This window comes from Sorex fumeus, unplaced genomic scaffold (assembly GCF_029834395.1).
Source record: "Sorex fumeus unplaced genomic scaffold, SorFum_2.1 ptg000109l, whole genome shotgun sequence".
Classification (NCBI taxonomy): domain Eukaryota; kingdom Metazoa; phylum Chordata; class Mammalia; order Eulipotyphla; family Soricidae; genus Sorex; species Sorex fumeus.
The window spans coordinates 700903-724424 of NW_026606166.1; the positions used below are offsets into that span (position 1 = coordinate 700903).

The window sequence follows — 23522 nt, forward strand, 5'->3', positions numbered from 1 at the left end:
TACATGTATGTATATATACCTTTGATATGGGCTGGAGCATTAGCACAACGGGTTGGGCATTGGCCTTGCACGTGGCTGACCTGGCCGACCCGGGTTCGATTCCTCTGCCCCTCGGAGAGCCCGGCAAGCTACCGAGAGTATCTCACCCACACGGCAAAGCCTGGCAAGCTACCCGTGACATATTCAACATGCCAAACACAGAACAAGAAGTCTCACAATGGAGACGTTACTGGGCCCGCTCGAGCAAATCGACTCTGGCCCTGCGTGTCTCCTCCTTGAATGCCTTATATTTCTATTACTCCACTCTGCCTGATTCTCATCCTACCTATCAGGTTCCCTGTCAATTTCTCATTTCCCCTCAACTCTTGGCATTTTTCCCAATGCACAGTGCAGAGACATCTTCTGTCTACATTCACATCCTTGATCTCATTCAGCTTTTAAATCTCATCCACAGAAAGCAAAACTAAATCATGGTGATGCAAAGCAGAATAATAAGGGATAGCATGATAGTACAGCAGGGAGGGATTTGCCTTGCATGCTGCCTACCCAAATTCAATCCCCAGCATCCCGTATGATCCCCAAGCCTGCTAAGATTAATCCCTGATTGCTGAGCCAGGAGTAAGCACAGTCGGGTATGGTCTAAAAACAAACCAAAAAATAGTAATAATAATAACCCAAAACAAAACACTTGATCTCTTGACATCCCATTACTCATCCATTTGTTCAAGCGGGCGCCAGTAATATCTCCATTCATCCCTGTCACATGGTGGTGTAGTCCAGTGGTGTCTGCTCATTCTAGGAACACAAAGAGCCTCAAACCCGATCGTTCAGGGTCTTGACAAAGAAGTCTGACCATCTTGTAGGTAGGAGGCCACGCAATCTTTTGACGTCTCGTGGAATCCAGTCAGTAACTACTCTAGTCCAGCGGTCGTCTCCAAATCTCATAACGTATCCAGCCCATCTGATATTCAATGCCTTGGCAAATGAGACAGTGTCCCTAATTCTTGACTGTCGAAGGAGGTTGGAACTCCAGGATCTTTCTCTCATTTGAGTGAAGAGTGATGGTCCAAGCATAGCTCCTTCGATTCCTCTTTGGGAGACCCAAATAGCATTCTCATCCTGTTTTCGTAGGGAAACCTGGGTCTCTGAGGCATATGTTAATGCAGGAAGAACAGTGGAATCGAAGAGATATGCCCAGAGCCAGAGATTCTTCATCCTCTTAGATATTTCTTCTATGCTCTTGAAGGCGTTCCCACACTGCTCTCTTTCTCCTGTGGAGGTCATTTGTCATGTGGACTTCTCGACCTAGGTACACATAACTGTTGCGTTCGGACATGTTTGTTCCGTTGAGAGCAAATGGAACGTCAGGAATGAGACCGTTTCTCATAAAGTGTCTTCGTGAGATTCAGGTCTAGTCCGACCGTTCCACACTCACGGTTGAAGACGGCCAGCATTTGTGCTACTTGGCTAATGTTTGGTGTTATTAGAATGATGTCATCAGCGAAGCAGAGGTGGTGTAGTTGATGACCGTCTATCTTCATCCCATTCCTTCCCATTCTAGTCGTCGCATGACATTCTCGAGGGTGGCACTGAAGAGTTTCGGTGAAATGGTATCACCCTGCCGAACTCCTCTCTTGACATCAATGATCACTTCCTTGTAGAATAGTAAGATCCTGGTGGTGAATCTGTAATACAGCTCACAGAGGATCCTGCTGTATTGAATTTGAACGCCCTTTCTGGCTAGGGCTTTGATGACCACTTCAGTCTCAACAGAATCAAAGGCCTTCTTTAAATCAAGAAGAATTACACAGAACAGCCGCATCTTGAACTCCCGAGAAACCTCAATGAGCTTGGTTATCGTGTGGATATGGTCAATCATGCTGACTCCTTTGCCACGCTCCAGGACACTTTCCAGAGCTTTCAGGACACAAAGCGGCCGCACATGGGAACACCTGCAAGGGTGATTAGAGGCCGCCCTAAAAGCCTCTATCCCTCTCGGAGAGCCTGGCAAGCTACCAGGAATGTCCCACCCGCACAGCAGAGCCTGGCAAGCTATCCATGGCATATTCGATATGCCAAAACCAGTAAATACAATGGTTCTCATTCCCCTGACCCTGAAAGAGCTGCCAATACAGCAGCATTAAGAAGGATGAGGAAGGAGAGCCTGATAAAATCTCAAGGTCAAACTAGGTTGCCAAAACAAAGAAGGACAAAAATGACTGTCTGTACTTTCAATGCACGTAATCTGGCATCAGATGCATCCATCGAAGACCTGGTGCTACAAGCGCAAAAGATCAAGTACAAGATCATTAGTCTGACCGAGAGGAGAAAGCATCAATCACATCACGCCGTTTCAACACTGGGGAAGAACTGTTCCTCAGAACATGAGACAAAAGAGGCGTTGGTGGTGTCCGTGTCCTTGTCAACACGAACTTAGCTATAAACATTTATTCATTCGAATGCCTAACAACCCAAATCAGATGATTACACTTGAATAGATATGGCTCACTGCGGGCAGTTTCTATCTTCGTTGTCTACGCACCAACATTCAATTATGATGAAGGAGAAATTGAGAAGTTCTACATGGAGCTGGAGGAGTTCTATGAAGAAGACCACACCTTCTACAAGATCATTGTCGGTGATTTTAATGCCAAGATAGGACCAAGAAGATCAGCCAAAGAACTCCACATCCAGACCTATGGCCTAGAATGGAACGAACAGGGTGAGAGACTGTCTGAGTTCATCATGCCGACCAAGACCATCCATGGTAACTCATCCATGGTAGTTCCAGAAAGCCGAATCTAAATGTTGGACATGGGAGTCTCCCGGTGGACGGTTCCACAACAAAACTGACCACATCATATTCAATCGACGGTCTTGCCTGACTGATGTCACTGTTGTCCCAAAATTCCAAACAGGATCGAAACACCATCTCCTTTGTGCAAAATTCTACTTCACGGAGCGGGGAGAAAGGGCTGCAAAGTTTAAGAAGAGAACTCCCAGAAAGACCACCAACTGGGAGCTCTCTGGCACTATTGCAGAAACATGGGAAGATGCTGTCGTTGACAACATTGATGAGGAATATGATCGACTGGTTCAGCACCTCCATGATTGTGCGAGGATTGCCAAGAGAGAGATAGCCCCAAAAAGACGTCTGTCTTCTAAAACTGTTGAGTCCATTAGCCAATGTGGCTTGGCGCAAGCCTAAGGCAATGGCAAAGGAAAGTTCGAGCTTGAAAAGCAGTGCAGAGAATGGATAAAGGAAGACCTCAAAGAGAAAAGAGCAACCCGAAACAAATAAACCAAAAAAAAAAAAACAACAGAACAATAGCTGCCTTGAGAAATAATATAACTAGAAAAGGTTAAGAGGAAACTTTCTGAGTCGAGAAATAGTCTATATTTGATTGTAATGGTCATCACATATCATATTTTACCAAATAATCATCACATTCTGTTCTTAAGTTACATCAACACTATTTTTTAAAGTTTCACATAATAATCATAACCACTTTTGTAAAAAAACAATCTGCAATGATTATGCAATGAAATATGGTACATATTTTTATCAAACTACGTATGCCATACCTTAACACTTCACAGTACTAAGCATATGTCCGTTTTTTTAAGTAAATAAAAGTGAAAGTTTAAGTATATACTTGTCCTAACTCCTCTATCTAAAAACTCCTTAAAGTTATAGACTGACATATATTCAACTTTTTTGGTAACAGACCCACTTCAATTCTAACAGGTGTCACAAATGTGGCCCTTGTTAGCCTAATTCTTGATCTTCCTATGAATATCCTCCTCCCACAATCTCCTACCTCCCAGTTAATGGCAATTCAATACTGTTTGACCAAATACCTGAGTCTCAGCACTCGCCTTTCTTCCAAAACTGAACCATCCTATTCTTCAACAGTTCCTTCAAAAGATATCCACAAAAACACCTCTATAGGTCCCAAACTGGACTATTATCACCATCTTCAAGTTCGCTAAGTTGTTTCTATCCATGCCCGCCTCACCCCCTACCCCCACCCTCACACCACAAGACCATTGCCTCTTCTCAACACAGTGGCTACAAGGCATCTATTTTTTTGAGGGGAAGGGTGGTTTGGAGCTACACTGGTAGTGCTTGGGGTAACTGTAGGAGTGTTCTGGTGACCATACTGTGCCAGGGATTGAAGCAGCACCAGCCACAGAAAAACATGCACCTTAGCCCCTCTACTATCTCCAGTCCCGCATCTTTTAAAACCTAAGTAACAGGGCTGACCAGATCAAATGAGAGAGCACATCCATCCCAAGCATGAGTTCAATCCCTGGCACTGGAAAAGCAACCCCAGACTACCTGCAGGGAACTCCACCAGGAGTAAATCCTGAGCACAGAATCCGGAATAGCCCCTGAGGAATGTCAGGTGTGCACACACCATGTACACCCCCATCCCAAACCTACACAACAAAGAAACAAAATGAATTCTATCCTTGGAGCTGAGTTTTATTTAGTGCAAAGCATGTATTTTGTGTTTAAGAGTTCCCCAAGTTCAATCCCCAATAAACCCCCTGCCTCCTCAAAAGAAAAAAAAAATCTGCCTTTTTCAATTAGTACTGACAAGTAACTTGAAGGAGTTAGCCTCTGAACTCCATTTTTTGACCTATATTATAGAAATATTAAAAACTCATTTGTTGGACTTACATGAAGATAAAATGACTTCACTATGGCCTAGTGATTGACATTTTATATGTAAATGGTCCCCAAAACTATTTATCAGAAGTACCCACGAAATATCTGCAATATATATTTATGGACCCTAACTTCTAATGAATCAGAAATTACACAAGCATAGCCTAAAAACTGTACAAAGTGTCATCGTAAGGTACACTTTAGGATACATTTCTGAGCTGGTTTTTTTTTTTTTTCAGTACCTCAGATACCCAAGGCAAGTACCCGGCTTCTGAGCTAGGCCACTGGCCCCCACCACATTTCTGATTTTTATACAGCCTCTGTATATATTGGAATTGTTTTAATGGAATCAATAATAAAAGTTATGTAAAGAAAACTTGAGGAATATTCATGCCATTGATATAAACTACATTATAGCATTGCATTATCATTTAACATGATGAATAAAATGGCTTGTCTTCCAATTAAACTTCAAACTTCTTGAGAAATGGCATTATTTTCCCAAATACCTACCATGAAATACTACGCATACAGAAGTTTAAGAAGAAATACATAGTAAATGGCCCAGTGAAAAAAGTAACAATTTTCAAAAGACTAAACCACTTTAAAACAATTCCATCTCAAATACCAAGACCCTGTTATACTCTTTGAAAGAAAACTGCATTCTGATGATAGCTTCTTCACATTATACAAGTAATTTTAGTTATAGAAAATTTTTAAAGGACCTTATTCTTAGGTTATTAATTTATCCCATGATCTCATGGCACATGGATCACTAAGTTCATAAAAAAAAGTAAAGCAAGAAAGAAAAAGAAAAAAGAAAAAACCTTTGGAGTATGAATCCAGTTAGATTCTAGGATTCCTTCAAACTCCTATGTTAAAAAGCAATAAACAAAAACCCTTCATTTATGCTTAAAAAATGCACAAGATCAAGAGAGTTCCTGTGGTCAAAGAAGCTTGTCTCTAGTTGACTTTGCTGGGCCTATTCCAGAACAGGAGGCAGAGCCTCTCCCTACCCTCTATGTCCTACTGACCTGCTGACCTCTATGGCCTCCACACTGACCTGCGCCATATGAAGGACCCACATCACAGCTCTGTAGCACACAGTCATGTGATAGATCTACGCAACAAATGACATGCTGCTCACAGTTACTGTTTCTGTCATTCTGTGAGAACAGGCAGAGAAGCTTAATCCCTCAGTATCTTCCAGGGTGGGTATATACAAAGACACTTCCCCATGTACAAGAACACTAGATAACCAGAAGGAAAAACACAGAGAAGCCCACCAAGCACAATGAGTGAAAAAGAAACAATTCCTCACTAGCAACACTGTGAAGAGGATGTTCAGTAAATTCAAAGAAACGATAGCACAAGTAGTCAGCAAAGCACAAGAAACTATGAGAATCAAAATGAAAACACACTACAGTCAGAAATGAGAGAAATGGGGTTGGAGCAATAGCACGGCGGGTAGGGCGTTTGCCTTGCACGCGGCCAACCCGGGTTTGGTTCCCAGCATCCTATACGTTCCCCCAAGCACCGCCAGGAGTAATTCCTGAATGCACAGCCAGGAATAACCCCTGAGCATTGCCTGGTGTGACTCAAACAGAAAAAATAGAGAGAGAAATGAAGAACGTGGTAGGTGATGGGAAAAAAAAATCAACAAAAGCTCTGAACAGCAGGATAAAAGAAACTGAGCAAAAGATCAATGAGATTAATACCCAAGAATAGCATGAGATTAATACCCAAGAATAGCTGAGATCAGCACCAGGAGGATTACTCCATAACTTAGAGGCCAGCCGGGTATCCTAGAGGAAAGGGCAGTTCAGATAGAGAAGGGAGCACCAAATAAAGGATGTTTGGAGGATCCTCCCAGGAGGGGAGATGCATGTCGAAAGTAGACTATGGACTGAACATGTTTGCCACTCAATGCCTCTTTTGCAGACCACAACACCCAAAAGGAGAGAGAGAACACAGGGGATTGCCCTGCCACAGAGACAGGGGGGATGGGGGGATGGGGGTGGGAGGGATATTATCCATGGTAGTGGAAAATGGGCACTGGTGGAGGGATGGGTATCTGATCATTGTATAATTGAAACCAAAGCACAAAAAATTGTAAATCTACAACTTTAAAAAAAAATAAAATAAAATAAAGGAAAAAAAAAAAAGATCAAGGAGTAGCAAGATTAGATGGAGGAAATCACTAGGAAATAGCAGAAGGTAGGAAATAGCCTGAAAAGAAATGAACAGCATAACAGCAAACAATGGGATGAGTTTGAAAGGAGCAATATAAGAATCAACAGAGGCCCTGAAGAACCGGAAGGCAAATGTGCTAAATAAACATTAAAGAAATCCTCAATAAGAACTTCCCAAAGTTATAAGAACTAAGTGCTGAAGTGAGGTAAAAGATATACATGATAACCTTTCAGTACCTTTATTGCAAACCATAATGCCCAAAAGAAGGGGGGGAGAGAGGAGGGGAAGGGAGGAGGGGGGAGAGAGAGAGAGAAACACTTGCCAAGGAGGTAGGCTGAAGGGTGGGAACCTAGGGACACTGGTGGTGGGATTGGTGTCAGGACATTGTATGCCTCAAACAACTCTAATATGAACAACTTTGTAAATCACAGAGTCTCAATAAAAGATTCCGAAAAAAATTAAAATAATATTCCAGAGAAAGTTAATCTTATTCATAACGATGATTCTACTACTAGATTTTAAAAAAATAAATTTAAAAAATAATAAAATAAATAAATAAACTTAAAAACTAGGAAAAACGGAGAAATATTCTAACAAGAAGTAAATACCAGAAAAAAGAATGAGAGCATGAATAATACCTAACCAAAATTTACAATTAGTGGAAATGCATTTGGCTGCAGCATTTTTTGTTTGTTTTTGTTTTGGGGCCACACCCAGAGATGCTCAGAGCTTACTCCTTGCTCTGTATTCAGGAATCACTCCTGGTGGGCTCAGGGGACAATAGGTGATTCAGGGTACCAAGCCTGGATCAGTCACATTGAAGGCAAATGCCCTACCCACTAAAACCCCCAGTTATGGCATCCTTTTCAGGGAAAAAAGAAAAAAGTGTTTTGGAGATATTACTCTGGAATGGGTGTACAGTTTGCCAGGATGGTAATTTGCCTGGCAGTCGCTAGAACTTCTCTAGCAGCATTCACGCTATCCAGAGAGCCAAACTGGTTTAATGATGAATCCCAGTTTCACAGAGAATTCAAAGACATTCCTTTGTGCATTGATGAAATTCACTCATTAATAGTCATCACCAGGCACTCATTTGTGGAGTATAGAATAACATAACATGAGGCTGACACCCAAGGACAGTAGATACAAGGGCCAGCTGGAAGCCTGCCTCATGAGTGAGGGTAGAAGGCAGATGGAATAGAGAAGGGATCACTAAGAAAGTGACGGCTGGAGGAATCAGTCGGGATGGGAGATGTGTGCCAAACGTAGATAATGGATCACACATGATGACCTCTCAGTGTCTGTACTGCAAACCATAATGCCCAAAAGTAGAGAGAGCATATGGGGGATACTGTCTGCCATGGAGGGTGGAAAAGGTGGGTATACTGGGGAGATTGGTGGTAGGGAATGTGCACTGGTGGAGAGATGGGTGTTTGATCATTGTTTGACTGTAACCCAAATATGAAAGCTAGTAACTTTCTCACAGTGATCCAATAAAATTTTTTTAAAAAATCTTGAAAAAAAAAGAGTCATCACCAGGCAGGTTATGGGTCTCGCCAGAATCTAGGTCAGCATTTCAAAGCACAGAGAGACACACTAAGATATTTTCCATAAAATATATCATGGGGTAAATAAATGAAATATTTCAACTAAAATCTGATCAAAGAAAACTGAGAGAGTACAACATACAATAAACAATATGGTCACAAATGAACTTAAAAAGATGAATATTTCTCCAGCACATTCTACAGATATCAAAATGACATATTAGGAGAATCTAAATTTATTTATTAGACATTTCAAAATTGAAATTGAAATCTTATTTCTCATATTATAAAGGGAAAAACAGCTCTATTTTAGTTGCTTCCTAAATGTTCTTATTTTTTTAAATAACTTTTTAAGATAGAGAAGGTGACAAAACAGTAACTTTCTGATATAGGCTTAGATAAATTAGTTCTATATTAAGAAGAGATTAACAGGGAAAGCATTAAGATATATGAAAAATTACAAGAAAGTGGACAAGATAAATGATTTTTAAAAAGGTTTCTCAGTTTCTGCTAAATGCAACAGACAGAAATATTAAATGAACTCAATCAAAATGGCCATCTTAGAAAGACTGCTGAAGTAACAAGAGCAAAACTTTAAAACAAACCAAAAAAGACATTAAGGCAAAGTACAGGAAATCACAGGAGAGAGAGACATAAGAAGAAATGAATGTAATTTCTGGGTCTATGTCATCATTATTAGAACCAATCACTATGAAAATCATACCCACTAAACACACTTGACTTTACACTCAAAGTATGAGGAAAACATCACTTTACAGAGTGTGATTTAAAAGAAAATGGCCTTAAAAGCAGAGAGTACTAGGGACTAGAATGATAGTATAGTAGGTAGGGTGCTTGCCTTGCATACAGCCAGCCCAGGTTCTATTCCCAATGGTTTTCCCAATGGGTTCCTCGAGTCCCATCAGGAGTGATCCCTGAGCACAGAGCCAAGAGTAAGCACTGAGTACTGCCAGGTATGGCAAAATAAATAAATAAATAAAATGCAGACAGTGTTAAATTTGAAACATGCTTCTGCTGTAGTAATCACTTCCTATCTTTGTAACTTAATCCCTTTGAGTCTGTTTCATCTATTAAGGTCAGCAATGATACCTACAACTTTTATGAACACTGCATTGGAAATAATGTCTGTCAAGTCTGCCAAACAGCAGTTGGTATATACTGATAGCTTGTATAAAAATTATGCACCAATGGAGTCAGTCAACAAAATTGACTGGGTATCTATTGTAAATCAAAGTGATACTGGAGGTTCTGGGACTATGAAGCCAAACTACAGATATTTCTTTGAAAGAAGATAAAAAGAAAAAAGTCTAGATAACATATAAAATCATCATAAAATAAATTAATAATGCTTTGTTTCCAAAAAAATTTGTCTCTACTTTTTGAATCTGGAGCTTTGAGACCTCACTAGCTAGCTTTTTAATATACATACTAAATAAACATATAGCAAACCTTAAAGATTCTGAAAGTATACAGGCTTTTAAGCTAAAGGAAAAGAATTAACATACATGCAAAAAAAAAAAAAAACCACTAAAAATACTAAGAAAAGTATAGGCTGAAATCTCAGGAGAATTCTATGACCTTACAAATCATATAAACTCTTTAGCTCCAGTACCTTGGTCTGGCATAAGTCTGTACAAAATGTGCTTTGCACATCAATTCCTATGACCCCAGATAAACAGCGGTCAAACAAGAAGATCTAAAGCTCCAGAGGGCTAGGGCACCAAGTGAAAGACATTAAAGCTCAAACACAAATGCTATGTCCCCAGAGTACTTAAAAGGATGAATTAAAAATAAAAGTACCTATATAATAACAGAAAATAAATATATAAATCTTAAGTTAACAATGAAAATCATTTCCATTTACCTGATTGCTTAGAATTTCTTTCTTTCCATTGAATATTTTTGCATTTGATCTGGTTTTGTCTCTCTTTTCGAAGCCGTTCTAATCTTTGAGCTTGAAAAGAAATATTATGACTATAAGTTTGTCAATGAAAGTTTACTATAAACAAAGACATAATTAACTACCTTTATATGAATAAAGATGTTTTATACTGCATTTGTAGGGAAAAAGTCATAAAATTTTAAAGGTGGCACCCCTGAAAAGCAAATACCAACAAAAACATGAAAATATTCTTGATTTATAATTGAAATTAGAGGATATAAAACATTAATAGAGATCATAAAGATAGTATTAACATGGAAGAGAATAATAAAATGTGAAAACTTCTGTGATTAATATGACATTTCATTATATAAATCATTAATAACGGTCTTAAAGGAATTTTAATGCACAAATGAACTGAAGTGAATATTACATTACAGGAATAAAATTACTGTTATGAATTACTCTACCCGTTTCAAAAATTAAAGATAAATGAACTCAGACTAGACTATTAAAGTTTTAAATATAAAATCCTTTATCTAAAAATCATGAAAATTATAAAATGTCAAAGCTATATAAATTAGCATAGCTTTTCTTCAGTGGGCTGAAACAGTTTATAGGTAGTAAAATAAATGATTTGTATCTTTGTAACATTAGTCAAATCTTAAAAAGAACAATTTTTCTTATGCAAAATTTTAAGGTATGCTAAAAAGATTAAAAGTAAATTCTTTGGTCACTAAAACACCTTACAATCTTAATTATTAGTTCCAAATGCAATCCTAAGAAATTTTATCAACAATATTAAATTATATCACGACTGTTTAACCTTCAAAAAAATCAGTGAACCAATCTTTTAAAGAAATAAGATCTGACTTACTGCCACATATAGAAGACTACAATGGGGAAAAAAATTCACAACTGACATAGTTTCTTATTAAATCAGTTTCCTCTTACAAATCTTGAACTTCCTATCTTGATACAATGCTAATAAAAGACTAAAGAAATTTATCTAGTAACCTTTTACAAAGTAGAAAATCATACTTTTTCTTTAGCATTATGGCATAGAAACACTGAAACTAACCTTGCCAGAAATTTAAATTAGTCTGGCCAAAGACTGACAATGTTACTGTACTGCACCAAATTCCACTGAAGAAAAATACATTCAGATGTAATTAATAAATGTGAAGGGTACAGCCAAAGTAATATACCCTTAAAGATCTCAATTGAGTAGCATTCTCCTACTGAAATCCATTCAGCCCATCATATAAGATATCACCTCAGTATCTTTCAAGGAAGTCAGTTTCAACCAGAGAAGTGAGAATCAATGGTTCTAAATTAATTTCAAACCTTCACTCAAATGCTATGCTGATACAAGTTCCTTTAGGTACTGAGAAACATGATTAATTATTTTGATCATGAGAGCAAATTATTCTTTGTAAATGACACAGAATGCTGGATTCTAAACCAAAACTTTAAGCCAAAATGTCATTTATTCTTACCTATATCCTCCTCTACCTGCAACACTCCTTTATGTGTATTTCACATTTGGACAATGAAAATAAGGTTAATATTTTCAATGTTCTACTACATTTCCTGTCACTGCTTTCCTCAGAATTAGGCAGTTATAGCTACCAATTACGAGACTGTACTTTCTGATAATTTCAAAAATTGCCTCCAGGAATAACCTCTCATATTAGAACAACTACATTGTATGTTCTAAATAATTTATCTAAGTAAAGCTTTTGGTTCATCATATTCCTCTTGAAAGGCTTCCCAAAAAATCAAAGCTGAAAAATAGCCAATGACAAGCTTTTAACAATTAACAAAAGTTGAGCATTTTCAAGCCAGGAAGATCAAAGAGTGGAGATCAATTTAAGAAAATAAAGGTAATGTATCAAAAACAGGGGACTATTTCTAATCTCACAGTCAACACAGAAATTATTAATAGGCTAATATTAAAAAAGCAGGGCTTAAAGGGATAAGCACATGATTTATATGCTGGAGAATATGGTTAGATCCCCAGCACCCCATGGTCCCTGAACAACACCAGGAGTGACCCAAGCAGAGACCCAGAAGTATCCTTTGAGCACCACCAGATATGGACCCAACTCCCACCTCCCTGCCTCCAAAATGTAGCCCTAACAAATATTCAATTCACTCCCTCCATTTCTCCCTCTACTCCCATACCCCTTCGGCAGTGGGACTCCTTGGCCAATAAACTCGGGGTATTAAAGGTTTTTTTCTGGGACCAGAGAGATAGTACAGCCTTGCTTGTGGCCAACCTGGATTTGAAACCCGGCACCATATATGGCTCCCCAGACCGGAGAGGAGTGCAGTGCTAGGGGTAAGCCTTGGGCACCCGGGCTATGGCCCAAAAACAAAAGCAATGTTTTTTAAAATTTAAGGAAATAAGGCTCTTTTCTGTCAACCTGGAGTCTGTCTTCGGAGTGTCTACCCACAGGAACTAAGGCAGCTCTGAGAAAACTCTCAGAACAAGACCCCTTCCTTTCTGCATGGCTGTCAGAAACACAACAGCCAACAGATCTCAACTGCCAACAGATCTCAAGAGCCAACAGATCTCTCGTAGGCCACTTTTTCATCCAGTTCTCCTTTGTCTTCTTCCTTCTAATACAAGAGGCCTTCCATTCACGGTTACCAAGATGAAGATGCTGTGTGACTCATTCCATTTAATATTTGCACATTCCTCATAATACACAAAATTTTGTTCCCATTAACCTATCTCAACATTATGCTTACTGTTTACTTATTTCTAGCTCAAAAGACGAGAGCAAAAGGCAATGTTTACCTGTGTTTGAGCGTCTTCTAATACCAAAGTCCCAACTTGAGGTAATATCAACTGACTGGGCATATACGTAGCCCTGAGTCTCACCATTGCTTCCCTGAATGTCTGACCCACTGTCTCCAGGCATTGAAGGAGGATGAATCTTCTCTAGGTCAACATCATGATCAATGAGAACCATCTCACACATTCCTGTGTCATCACTGGTCACATGTGACTGTCGAATATGAGCTAGAATGATAGTTGGATTGTCCAAGAAGGCCATCCTTTCTGTGGACCAATTTCTTTAAAATGCTATTTTCTCCTCTTCATATTGTTTCACAGGTTCACCTACCTAGAAATATGATGTACACAGCAATATTTAAGAATAAGGCAGAAAATGACATTCGATTTTCAAACAAATTCAACGTGGGAAAACACTACCTTGAAAATCAACATTTATTCCTGGAGCTTAAAAGGATTATGTCTAAGCTGAAAGGAAATCCTTATAAACACTAGGTGTTATGGTTCTAGTCAATGAGATCTCCATGGTATCAGGGAGAATGGCTTGCTCTCTTACAAAACATATAATAACAACTTCTTAGTCAAGCCACTCAAAATATATAATGACTATAAGAAGGATAAACAGTTTTTCTTTCTCCCTTCATTCCCAAGCACGCTTCTCACCATTATATAAGGTTATGAGGGAACCAGCTATCTTTTCCTCACTGATATGCTAGAGTATGACTTTATTTCTCTAGTTAACCGTTACCCTTCTGTCACATGTTTGTGACATGCCTAAAAGGGCAAAAACAATGCTTCATGGGGAATTTTACAAAAATGTACCAAAGTAAATTTCCTCAACAAATATATTTTCCTCTCTTCTAATTTAAGATACCATTGTGCTTTTAAAATAAAGCTGATTAATCAAACTTGTCTGCTACCAGATTAATTTCTTATTTTAGAAACCTAATTATAAGAACTACTTCCCGAATCTTGTTAAAGCTATAATGATGTTTATTCTGGGAACAAGATAGTACTTCTTCAATTAAATGAGAATATTTCACAAAACAATGGTTAGGAATCTAAGGCTCTACAGGCAGAATGGGATCAAATTCTGGCCCTAACCCCTATTAATTCTTGGTCAAAATAACCTTACCGGCTGTAAGAATGTTTTCTTTTCTTCATTCATAAAATGAGGGATCCAGGCTGAGGCCAGAGAGTTAGTACAGTGGGTAGGGCTGCCTTGCACACAGCAAATGCAGGTTTGATTCCCAGTACCCCATGCAATCCCCTAAGCCCGCCAGGAGTGATTTCTGAGTGCAGAATCAAGAGTAAGCTCTGAGCACCACCAGGTGTGGCCCAAAAAATAAAAAACAAAACCAAACAAAAAAGAGGGATCCAGGAATGAGAAGATATATAGAAGATAACTCACAGTGTTCCAGAGAACCTGCCATATAATTAAACATTAGTTACTACTGGGTCGATTTGCTCGAGCGGGCCCAGTAACGTCTACATTGGAGACTTTGTTGTTACTGTGTCTGGCATTGGGATGATAATAAAATGTAGAGCCTTTGCCTTACACAAGGCCAACCCAGATTCAATCCCCAGAATCCCAAAGGGTCTCCCAAGTACCACCAGGTGTAATTCCTGAGTGCAGAGCCAGGAGTAACCCCTGAGCATAGCTGAGTAGGGCCAAAAAAAAAAATCATTATCTGCTGTTAATTATTTGACAATAATTATTATATTTACTAGTTTTAGCTTTCAATTTTTGTTTAAAGTAATCCCAAACTTAACCTTCTTTCTTTTTTTATTCCCCCCACTTTTTTTTTTTTTTTTGCTTTGGGGCACACCAACAGTGCTAAAGAACTTCTGGAGGTCAGTCCCAGTGGTGGCAGACTGTGAAGTGCTGAGGATTTAGAATCTAGGCTCTGGTACATGCAAAGCAAGTGCTCAGCCCAATATGCTGCAGGTGAAATGACTGTACTTCCTCTGTGACAGCAGACACTGGGTGGTTTGGGTGACCTTCCTGTACCTCTACAATCATTATGTACGTAAGATGAACTATTTCTTCACATAATCTAAGAAGAAATTTATTTTTACAAAGACCTACAACAGCAAATTTTCTTGTTATTTGTTTCTTCTGGAAATAGAACAAAGGAGGAAATCTAGTTAATAAATCATAAGAGCTAATGAAGTTTTAAATTTATTTCTAGCAATCTTTCTATTATTAACATTACCTAGTGGGGTTTAAAATATAGAGATCAAGAGGACATTTAGCTCAGAATCATCTTTAATAAGGTGAGTTATATTAATTTTGTTTGTTTTGGGGTCACACCTGGCAGTGCTCAGGGCTTACTCCTGGCGGGGCTCAGGGGACCATATGGGATGTCAAGGACTGAAGACAGGCCAGCCATGTACAAAGGCAATCTCCCTACAGGCTAGACTATCTCTCTAGCTCCCTAATCTTAAATTTGACTTTAAACAGATTCAGTTAATACTTATTTCACAGTGAGGCTGACAGGAAATGCAAACATGAACATGGTTCCTGAATCAACAAGTTTATGTTCTTCACACAGACCCAGTGTATCCCCTAATACCCTGGGGTTCACATAACATTTAGTCTCAGAATCATTAAGGTCAGTCTACCATTTGAAGTGTATTAATTTTTTTAATTACAGGATTAAAGGGGAGCATTTAAATTTCACATATGAAAATTAAGAACTATGGTGAAGTTGGAGAGATAGTTCAGCAGACTGAACTCATGCTTTGTATGCAAGAAGTCCAGATCTGGTCCTCAGCCTTGGCTCTACATGGTCCCCTGAGCACCACTAGGAGTGACCCCAAAGCATGTAATCCTAAGAGCATTACCAAGGGTGGGAGACAGACAGATAGACAGACAGACACAGACACACAGACACACACACACACACACACACAGACACACACACACACACACACTTCTTATATAACCCCCAAAGCTGTACATACACGTGTATGCATACACATACATACACCTTCTCATATAATTCCCAAAGCTGTATAAAACTATTGAGCATAAAGGGCATTTGTTTTGTAACAAAACCATAGCATCAGTCTGTCAGAGCTGCAAATATTCTCACAGCAATCATGACAAGCATCTTCTGGACATGACAATAAGGCAACTCATCACAAGCAGACAGGCAGGCCATCTCAGATTCATATTAACAGGTCCTCTGTGCAGAAACAATGCTGCAGGGAGAAGGCATACAAGAACATGGGTGTTCCAGCACTCAGAAACCGAAGGGCAAAGGGCAAGACAATTGAAGTTTAACAAAGTACACTCAGACTCTCATTCAGAGAAAATTAATAAATGGATCTGCCCCCATTACTTCCTCAAAGAGTTATGGGCAGACACTTTTGAAGGTACATACCAACTCCCTAATTTCACTCTTGCAGAAAAGAGGTCCCAACACACCCCAATATAAGCAACTATCTTCTCTATTAATATACTACTTCATGCATAAGAGAATCTGATTTATCTGACAAATAGTAGCAGGCCTGCTGAGGAACTCCTGTGAATGTACTGCCCTGTGACATGTAACTAAGTACTTGGACTGTAAGTTCTACTAGGATATGGCCTTCAGATCACAGCCCTTCTGGCATGGAGCAGGATCCATCAGTGCTTTGTCTGACATCCAAGGATTAGACTATTATGTTGAGATAAGTCACACAAGAGCATGTCACATGTGGAGCCAGAGTGACAGTACAGCAGGAAGGGCATTTGCCCTGCACGCAGCCAACCCGGGTTCGATACCTGGCAGCATGTATGGTCCCCTGAGCACCGACAGGAGTAATTCCTGAGTGCAGAGCCAGAAGTAATCACTGAGCATCACGGTATGAGACAAAAAGCAAAAACAAAAAAAAAAAAACTGTGTCACATGTAATTGTGATAATAAGGAACACCAGAGGATGAAGAAATACTATAGCAGGTTGGGGATCTGCCTTGCACGCAGTCAACACGGATTTGATCCCCAACATTTCATAATGTTCCCCTGAGCATCACCAGGAGTGATTCCTGAGTGCAGAGCCCGGAGTAATCTCTGAGCATTGACCAAAAAACAAAAACAAAAACAAAAAAAGAGAAAGGATACAGTTGTTTTCACTTTTTCAATGAACATAAATACTAGGGCATCTTCAAAATTGTTAATCAAAGTCACCCTGCAGCACATTCAACACATTCCAAAAACACTACTTTTCAGAACAAAGGAATATGCTTTAAATTACTTTAAGAGCAGCAAATTATCAGTTTGACGGTATGGCTTATTTCTTAGAACACAAATGAAAGTAAGTTATTTTATCTTAATACAATGTGCAAAATAAAGATTTTTTTTAAGCAATGTTGGCAAAATTTCAAAGAGTGACCACTCCCATGTATCACTATTAGTGTCACTGTCCTCCTGTTGTTCATCGATTTGCTCTAGCGGGCCCAGTAACGTCTCCATTGTGAGACTTGTTATTACTGTGTTTGGCATATTGAATACATCATGGGCAGTTTGCCAGGCTTTGCCGTGCAGGCAAGATACTCTCAATAGCTTGCCGGGCTCTCTGAGAGGGGCAGAGGAATCGAACTCGGGTCGGCCATGTCAGCCACATGCAAGGCACACGCCCTACCCGCTGTGCTATTGCTCCTGCTCTACTCCCATGTATAGTTAAAAAAAAAAATTAGGAATTTGAGAAGGAAATTTGATGATATCTATGAGATTTTAAGACAAACCCTTTGAGCAATCCCAATGGTAGGATATGCTTTTAGGACATAACCATGTAAAAATATCTGTTGAGACTGTTTGTAATATTGAAATATCATAAAGCACCTAATCATGATTCAACAGAGCATGTGCATAACACAACACAGAACACATTAGGAACACTGTTAGAGAGCAGGTAAACAAAATAGGACAGAAGACACAGGGAGAGAGCTCAGGGATTCAAGGAACCCGAATGTGGTCTTTGGCACCAAATGGCCCATCAACACCACTGGGTGTAGACGTGAAGGCCCCTAACCACCGCCAGTATGGCCCAGAAAGCCCCTGAGTACCACTGGGTGGCCCTAGTGAATCTCAGCACTAATGGGTCCAATCACTGAAGCATCTGGTCCAGCTGGCTGAGTACCACCAGGAATGACCCCCAGAACCCATGGGCACTGCTCAGGAAGCACTCCTGTGAGTTCAAAATATGGATGTGTGACGCATGTGTTCGGTGGCCAAGAACCACTTCCCTGGTCTCCCCAGCAGAGGAACAAAGAGACGGGGAACACAGACTGATGTTCATTAAAAAGGCCCGTTTAATGCAGAGCTACTAGCATACTTATAGAACATCTGAGGGGATTCGAGGTATAGAACTGCACATAGGTGTGGCTGGTCATTTACAGAGAAAAGTGTTTAGGTAGAGGCAATTCTCTTGCGGGGACTTATGCAAGGAGACACTCTGTCTCCAGGGGCTATATGGAGAGATTCACCCAGAGGCAACAAGCACTATATTGCATTTCCTTCCCTGAGCTACTAGTAAATATTAAACAATTAAGTTTGCTTCTTATTAATACTGCAGTCATTTGGATAAACACAGAAAGAGATAGAGATTCCAAAACTTAGTTCTCTGGGCTCCAAGGGCAATCCCAGAGTAGGGTCTCAGTCCGGTTCCCCATAGGGGTCCTCTCTCTTAAATCAGAATGGCTTGCATCAATACTGTGCTTTTATACTTTCTAGACTGTCCCATTCAGATGCCAAGGTAGCTTTGCCAATCGCATCAGGTCCATCCAGGTCCCACGGTGGGACCTCCCTTTTGGGGGTGTTAGGAACTATAGCAACCAAACCTGGCATCAAGTAATTATGACAGATGCCCAGCCCAGAGCCAATCAACTCCCAAATATTAGGAGCAAAGCATTAATAGTCTTTCTGTGTTTAAACGAAGAACATTGCTCTATAGAAAAGTATGAAAAGTTATAGGGGAAATAGAAAAGCAAGTAATTCACTTCAAATGCAAAGTCCAGAGTCATCTAAGTAAATAAGCTTGACTTCGGAAATTGTAAAGCACAAAGGAAAAGTTACAAGATAAACTCGGGGGATTAGGAGCGCTCATAAAAACACTGTAAGCTTCTCTCGGGGGAAGAAGAGGGGCAATTCATGGATGAAGCCTAACACTTAGGGTTACTATCCAACACACTCCCAATTAAAAAAAAAACGATGTGTACATACTGGAGACATTACTGGTGCCCACTTGAGCAAATCACAGGAGGACAGTGGTACAGTGCTGCAGTGCTACATACATACACAATGAAATGTTACTCCATCCTAAAAGGGAAGGACATTCTAGCACATATTATACTAAGAATACTGGAAACATGATGGCAAGTGAAATAAGGCAGTTACAAAATGACTAATACTATGTGATTTCATTTGTAGGAGTTTTCTATAATAGTCAATTTTATAGTCATAAATGAGAATGATTGCTGCCAAGGGCTGGGAGCAGGGGATTATATGTTTCAGTTTGTTAATATGAAAAAAGTTCTGGAAAAAGATGGTAATGATGGTTGCATAACAACAAGACTATATTTAATGCCAGTGCAACACTGACTTCTAAATGGTTAAAATCCGATCATGATTTTAACCATTTAACCACAGCTTTGTAACTGTGTATCTCATGATGACTCAATTCTAAAAAATTAACGCTTTTAAAATAGAATGGTTGGGGCTGGAGAGATAGCACAGTGGGTAGGCCGTTTGCCTTGCACGCGGCCGACTCAGGTTCGGTTCCCAGCATCCCATATGGTCCCCTGAGCACCGCCAGGAGTAACTACTGAGTGCAGAGCCAGGAGTAACCCCTGTGCATCGCCAGGTGTGACCCAAATAGCAAAAAAGAAAAAAAAAATGGTTAAAATATCATGTATATTTTAGCACAATATTTAAATTTTTAAAATTTATTAACTAGGCAATGCTAGAGTAAATAAAATCCAACAGATTTTCTTCTTGCTGTTTAATTACAGAAGTTTTCAAAGTTCTGCAGCTACTAATACTAAAAGTTTTGAAGCTACTAATACACACTGTGAATCTCAAAGTAATTCACAGTAGTCAAGATATTTCAAGCTTCTCTGACCTCAAGACACTTATTCCTGCAGGAACACTAAAACATAGCAATCTAAAACGGACTTTCACAGAACATGATTTAGAAATGCCACTCTACACTTTCACATATGATGTTTCCCACCAGCCTAAAATGCCTTTCTAGATGTCACCAGTTGGTCCTTGTAATAAAACTTTCAGTTCTCACATAAACAGCAGGTCTGTCACCCAGAAAGTCCTGCTTTTCACAATTTCTTTTGCCCACTCCTTTTGTTTGTTTGATTTTTTCTGATGGCCACACCAGGCAGTGTTCAGAACTTACCTCTTGCTCTGCGCTCAGGGATCCCTCCTAGTGGAGCTTGAGGGTCAACCTTGAGCAATGCAAATGACTCACTTAACTCCTGTACTGACTCTCTGGCTCTCGCTTCCATTTTTTTTATTCATTTTATTTTTAAATTTTACTCTTTTTGTACTTTTTTTTTTTTTTTTTTTTGCTTTTTGGGTCACACCCAGCGGTGCTCAGGGGTTACTCCTGGCTTTGCACTCAGGAATTACTCCTGGCGGTGCTCAGGGGACAATATGGGATGCTGGGATTCAAACCCGGGTCGGCCATGTGCAAGGCAAACGCCCTACCCGCTGTGCTATCACTCCAGCCCCTAAATTTTACTCTTTTTGTTTTTGTCTCACACCTACTGATACTCAGGGCTTGCTCCTGGCTCTTTGCTCAGGGAACCCTTCTGGCAGTGCTCAAGGAAGCATATGTAGTGCAAGGGATCGACCTCCAGTCATCTACATCCAAGGCAAGTGCTTTACCCACACCGTTCAATTTTTCTGGCCCTTTCTGGTCCTGTCCCACTTCTTAACTGCAGATTTCTCAAAAAATAAAGATGTTTTATTGAAAATGGAAGTAAAAGGGACATCCATGCAGAGGGGGAAATTATAAGAGACATCCTTAAATGATACAACCATTTTTCAATTTACGAGGTGGGTAGTCTCCTTTTATTTATTTTAGTTTGGGGATGGAGGGTTACACCCTGTGGTTCTCAAGATCCACTCCTGACTCTGAGCTCCTGAAACTGCTTGGGGGAACCAAGTGTTGCCAGGGTTTAAACACAAGACTCTGCGTGCAAAGCATGTGTGCAAACCACTGAGTTAACTCTCTGATCTTCTGTGGTGTTTCTCTAAACTTAATTCACTTAACAAATATGTGTTATGTATGACTCTAGATGCAATTTGAATTGACAGTTACAAAACTATCGTCAATAATAATCATGTAACCTGCCCCTGCTAAACTGAAACCTGTCCCACAAATAAAGGTATTGAATTTTTAGTAGGTTTGGATAAGTATCAAGTTTTTTTTATTAACTGAATCACCGTGAGCTACACTTACAAAGCTTTCATGTTTGAGTTTCAGTCATAATGATAGCATCAAGTTCTGTTTTGTTTTTTTGGGTTTTTTGTTTGTTTGTTTTTTTGGGTCACACCTGGCGATGCACAGGGGTTACTACTGGCTCTGCACTCAGGAGTTACTCCTGGCGGTGCTCAGGGGACCATATGGGATTCTGGGAATTGAACCCGGGTCGGCCGCGTGCAAGGCAAACGCCCTACCCGCTGTGCTATCTCTCCAGCCCTGACAGTATCAAGTTTTAATAAAAAAAAAGATATATGTATATATACACATACTGAAAGTATAAACATATATATACATACATGAATACATACATATATGCGAAAAGTGCATATATACATGGATACATACACATATATGTCTATATATAGATACATACATATCTACTATAGGTTTGGGGGCCATACCCAGCAATGTTCAGGGGTTACTTCTGACCATATGTTCAGGAATTACTCCTGGCAGTGCATGGGGACCATATGGGATGCCGGGGTTCGAATCCTAGTCAGCATGTGCAAGGCAAGCACCCAACCCATTGTACTATCCCTCTAGTCCCATTAATAAAAATATATTTTAAGAATAACTTTATACACATAAGCCCCCCAAATTTATTTGCAGTGGCTTACAGAAAAACATAAGAACCTCAGCACAGAGAAGAAGAAAAAAGAAGAAAGAAAAGAAGGAGACAATAAAGTAATAATACAGAAATGGCAAAAGGGAAATAACTCAAAATGAAGCAATTCACAAATGAAATGAATTTTAGAGATCATCTAACTTGTTGACCAGGAATCATACAGGAAAGGCATGCTTTAAATTTCCAGTTGAGTCTAACTCATTTTTCAAAAATCCCTAGGATGGGGCCAGAAGGACAGTATACAACTGGAAGAGCACTTGCCCTGCTTGGCTGACCTGGTTTCAATACCTGACACCATCATGTAAGGTCCACCCAAGCCCTGCCAAGAGTGATCCCTAACAGAGTCAGGAATAAGCTCTGAGCACTGCAGGGTGTTGCCCAAATACAAAAGCAAAAATCTCAAACAATTCATACAATTTCAGCTACAAATTTCATATCTGAGATACTGTTTCTTTAAATAACCTCACCATAAGCAGAGAAACCCTTCCTATTCTTCACTCCCTAAGCAACTGGGATAGACAGAAATGACTTAAAATGCTCTATTCTAGCCAGTCCTTAAAAGAAGTTTCCCCTCTGGGACTCTGAAAACATTCTATACACTCACTTCCCTCCAACAAACAGACTTTGAGGCTCTCACTTACAATCTGTGAAAACTTGTTGGAATAGGCAACAGCCTGAGGCTTCTCAAAGGTCTGCAAATTTCCAATCAAAAATTACTGCTGCCCCATCAATGTGTCATATAAATGTTGGCATGTTAATTGTGTATTTATAAGATTGTTAATGGTTAGTTAATTTACCTCCCACACTATTATTGTACTTGAAATGATTTAACGTCTGCTGAGGGAGTTAACAACATGTAACAGCAGATGCAAGATTTTTTTCCACCTTTCCACACTGTACCCCGACTTCATGCTATTAGCATTAGGCAGGCAAGCTAAACCTGATTGCTGTACAGGATTCACTTAGTGTTACAGAGGCGCTCCTATTTATTTTCACAACAAGGAAAAATATCTTTGTTACATGCAAAGTCTTCCTTTTATAAAAATCAACAGTCCTTATTTTTATTTAAGATTTCAACACTCTTTGATTCAGTTTAAGTTCAGAACTCATACTGCCTGAAACTTGAAAATAATTGAAGTTACCATTAAAAAAATGTTCTTTATTGCTTTTAAATTTAAATATACTTTTAAATTTAAAAGGAGTCTCCTGTTCCCGCACCTAGGCTGTCCTCACCGGGGCCCCTTGGAGGGGGCAGGTTGAGTTTCCCTTCCCGCCCCAAGCAGAGCCCC

General features: G+C 39.6%; 1 protein-coding gene across 3 annotated transcripts in view; it reads right to left on the reverse strand.

The window, feature by feature from the left end:
* Positions 1-23522, reverse strand: part of LOC130042716 (target of rapamycin complex 2 subunit MAPKAP1) — a 262810-nt gene that overhangs the window by 208109 nt on the left and 31179 nt on the right. For all 3 annotated transcript variants that reach the window (XM_056134882.1, XM_056134880.1, XM_056134881.1), the window contains exons 2-3: positions 13125-13452; positions 10301-10390 (exon numbers count right to left, since the gene is read on the reverse strand). In XM_056134882.1, coding sequence (XP_055990857.1) covers positions 10301-10390; positions 13125-13383 — 349 coding nt within the window. In that variant the 5' untranslated portion in view covers positions 13384-13452. The remainder of the gene's footprint in view (positions 1-10300; positions 10391-13124; positions 13453-23522) is intronic.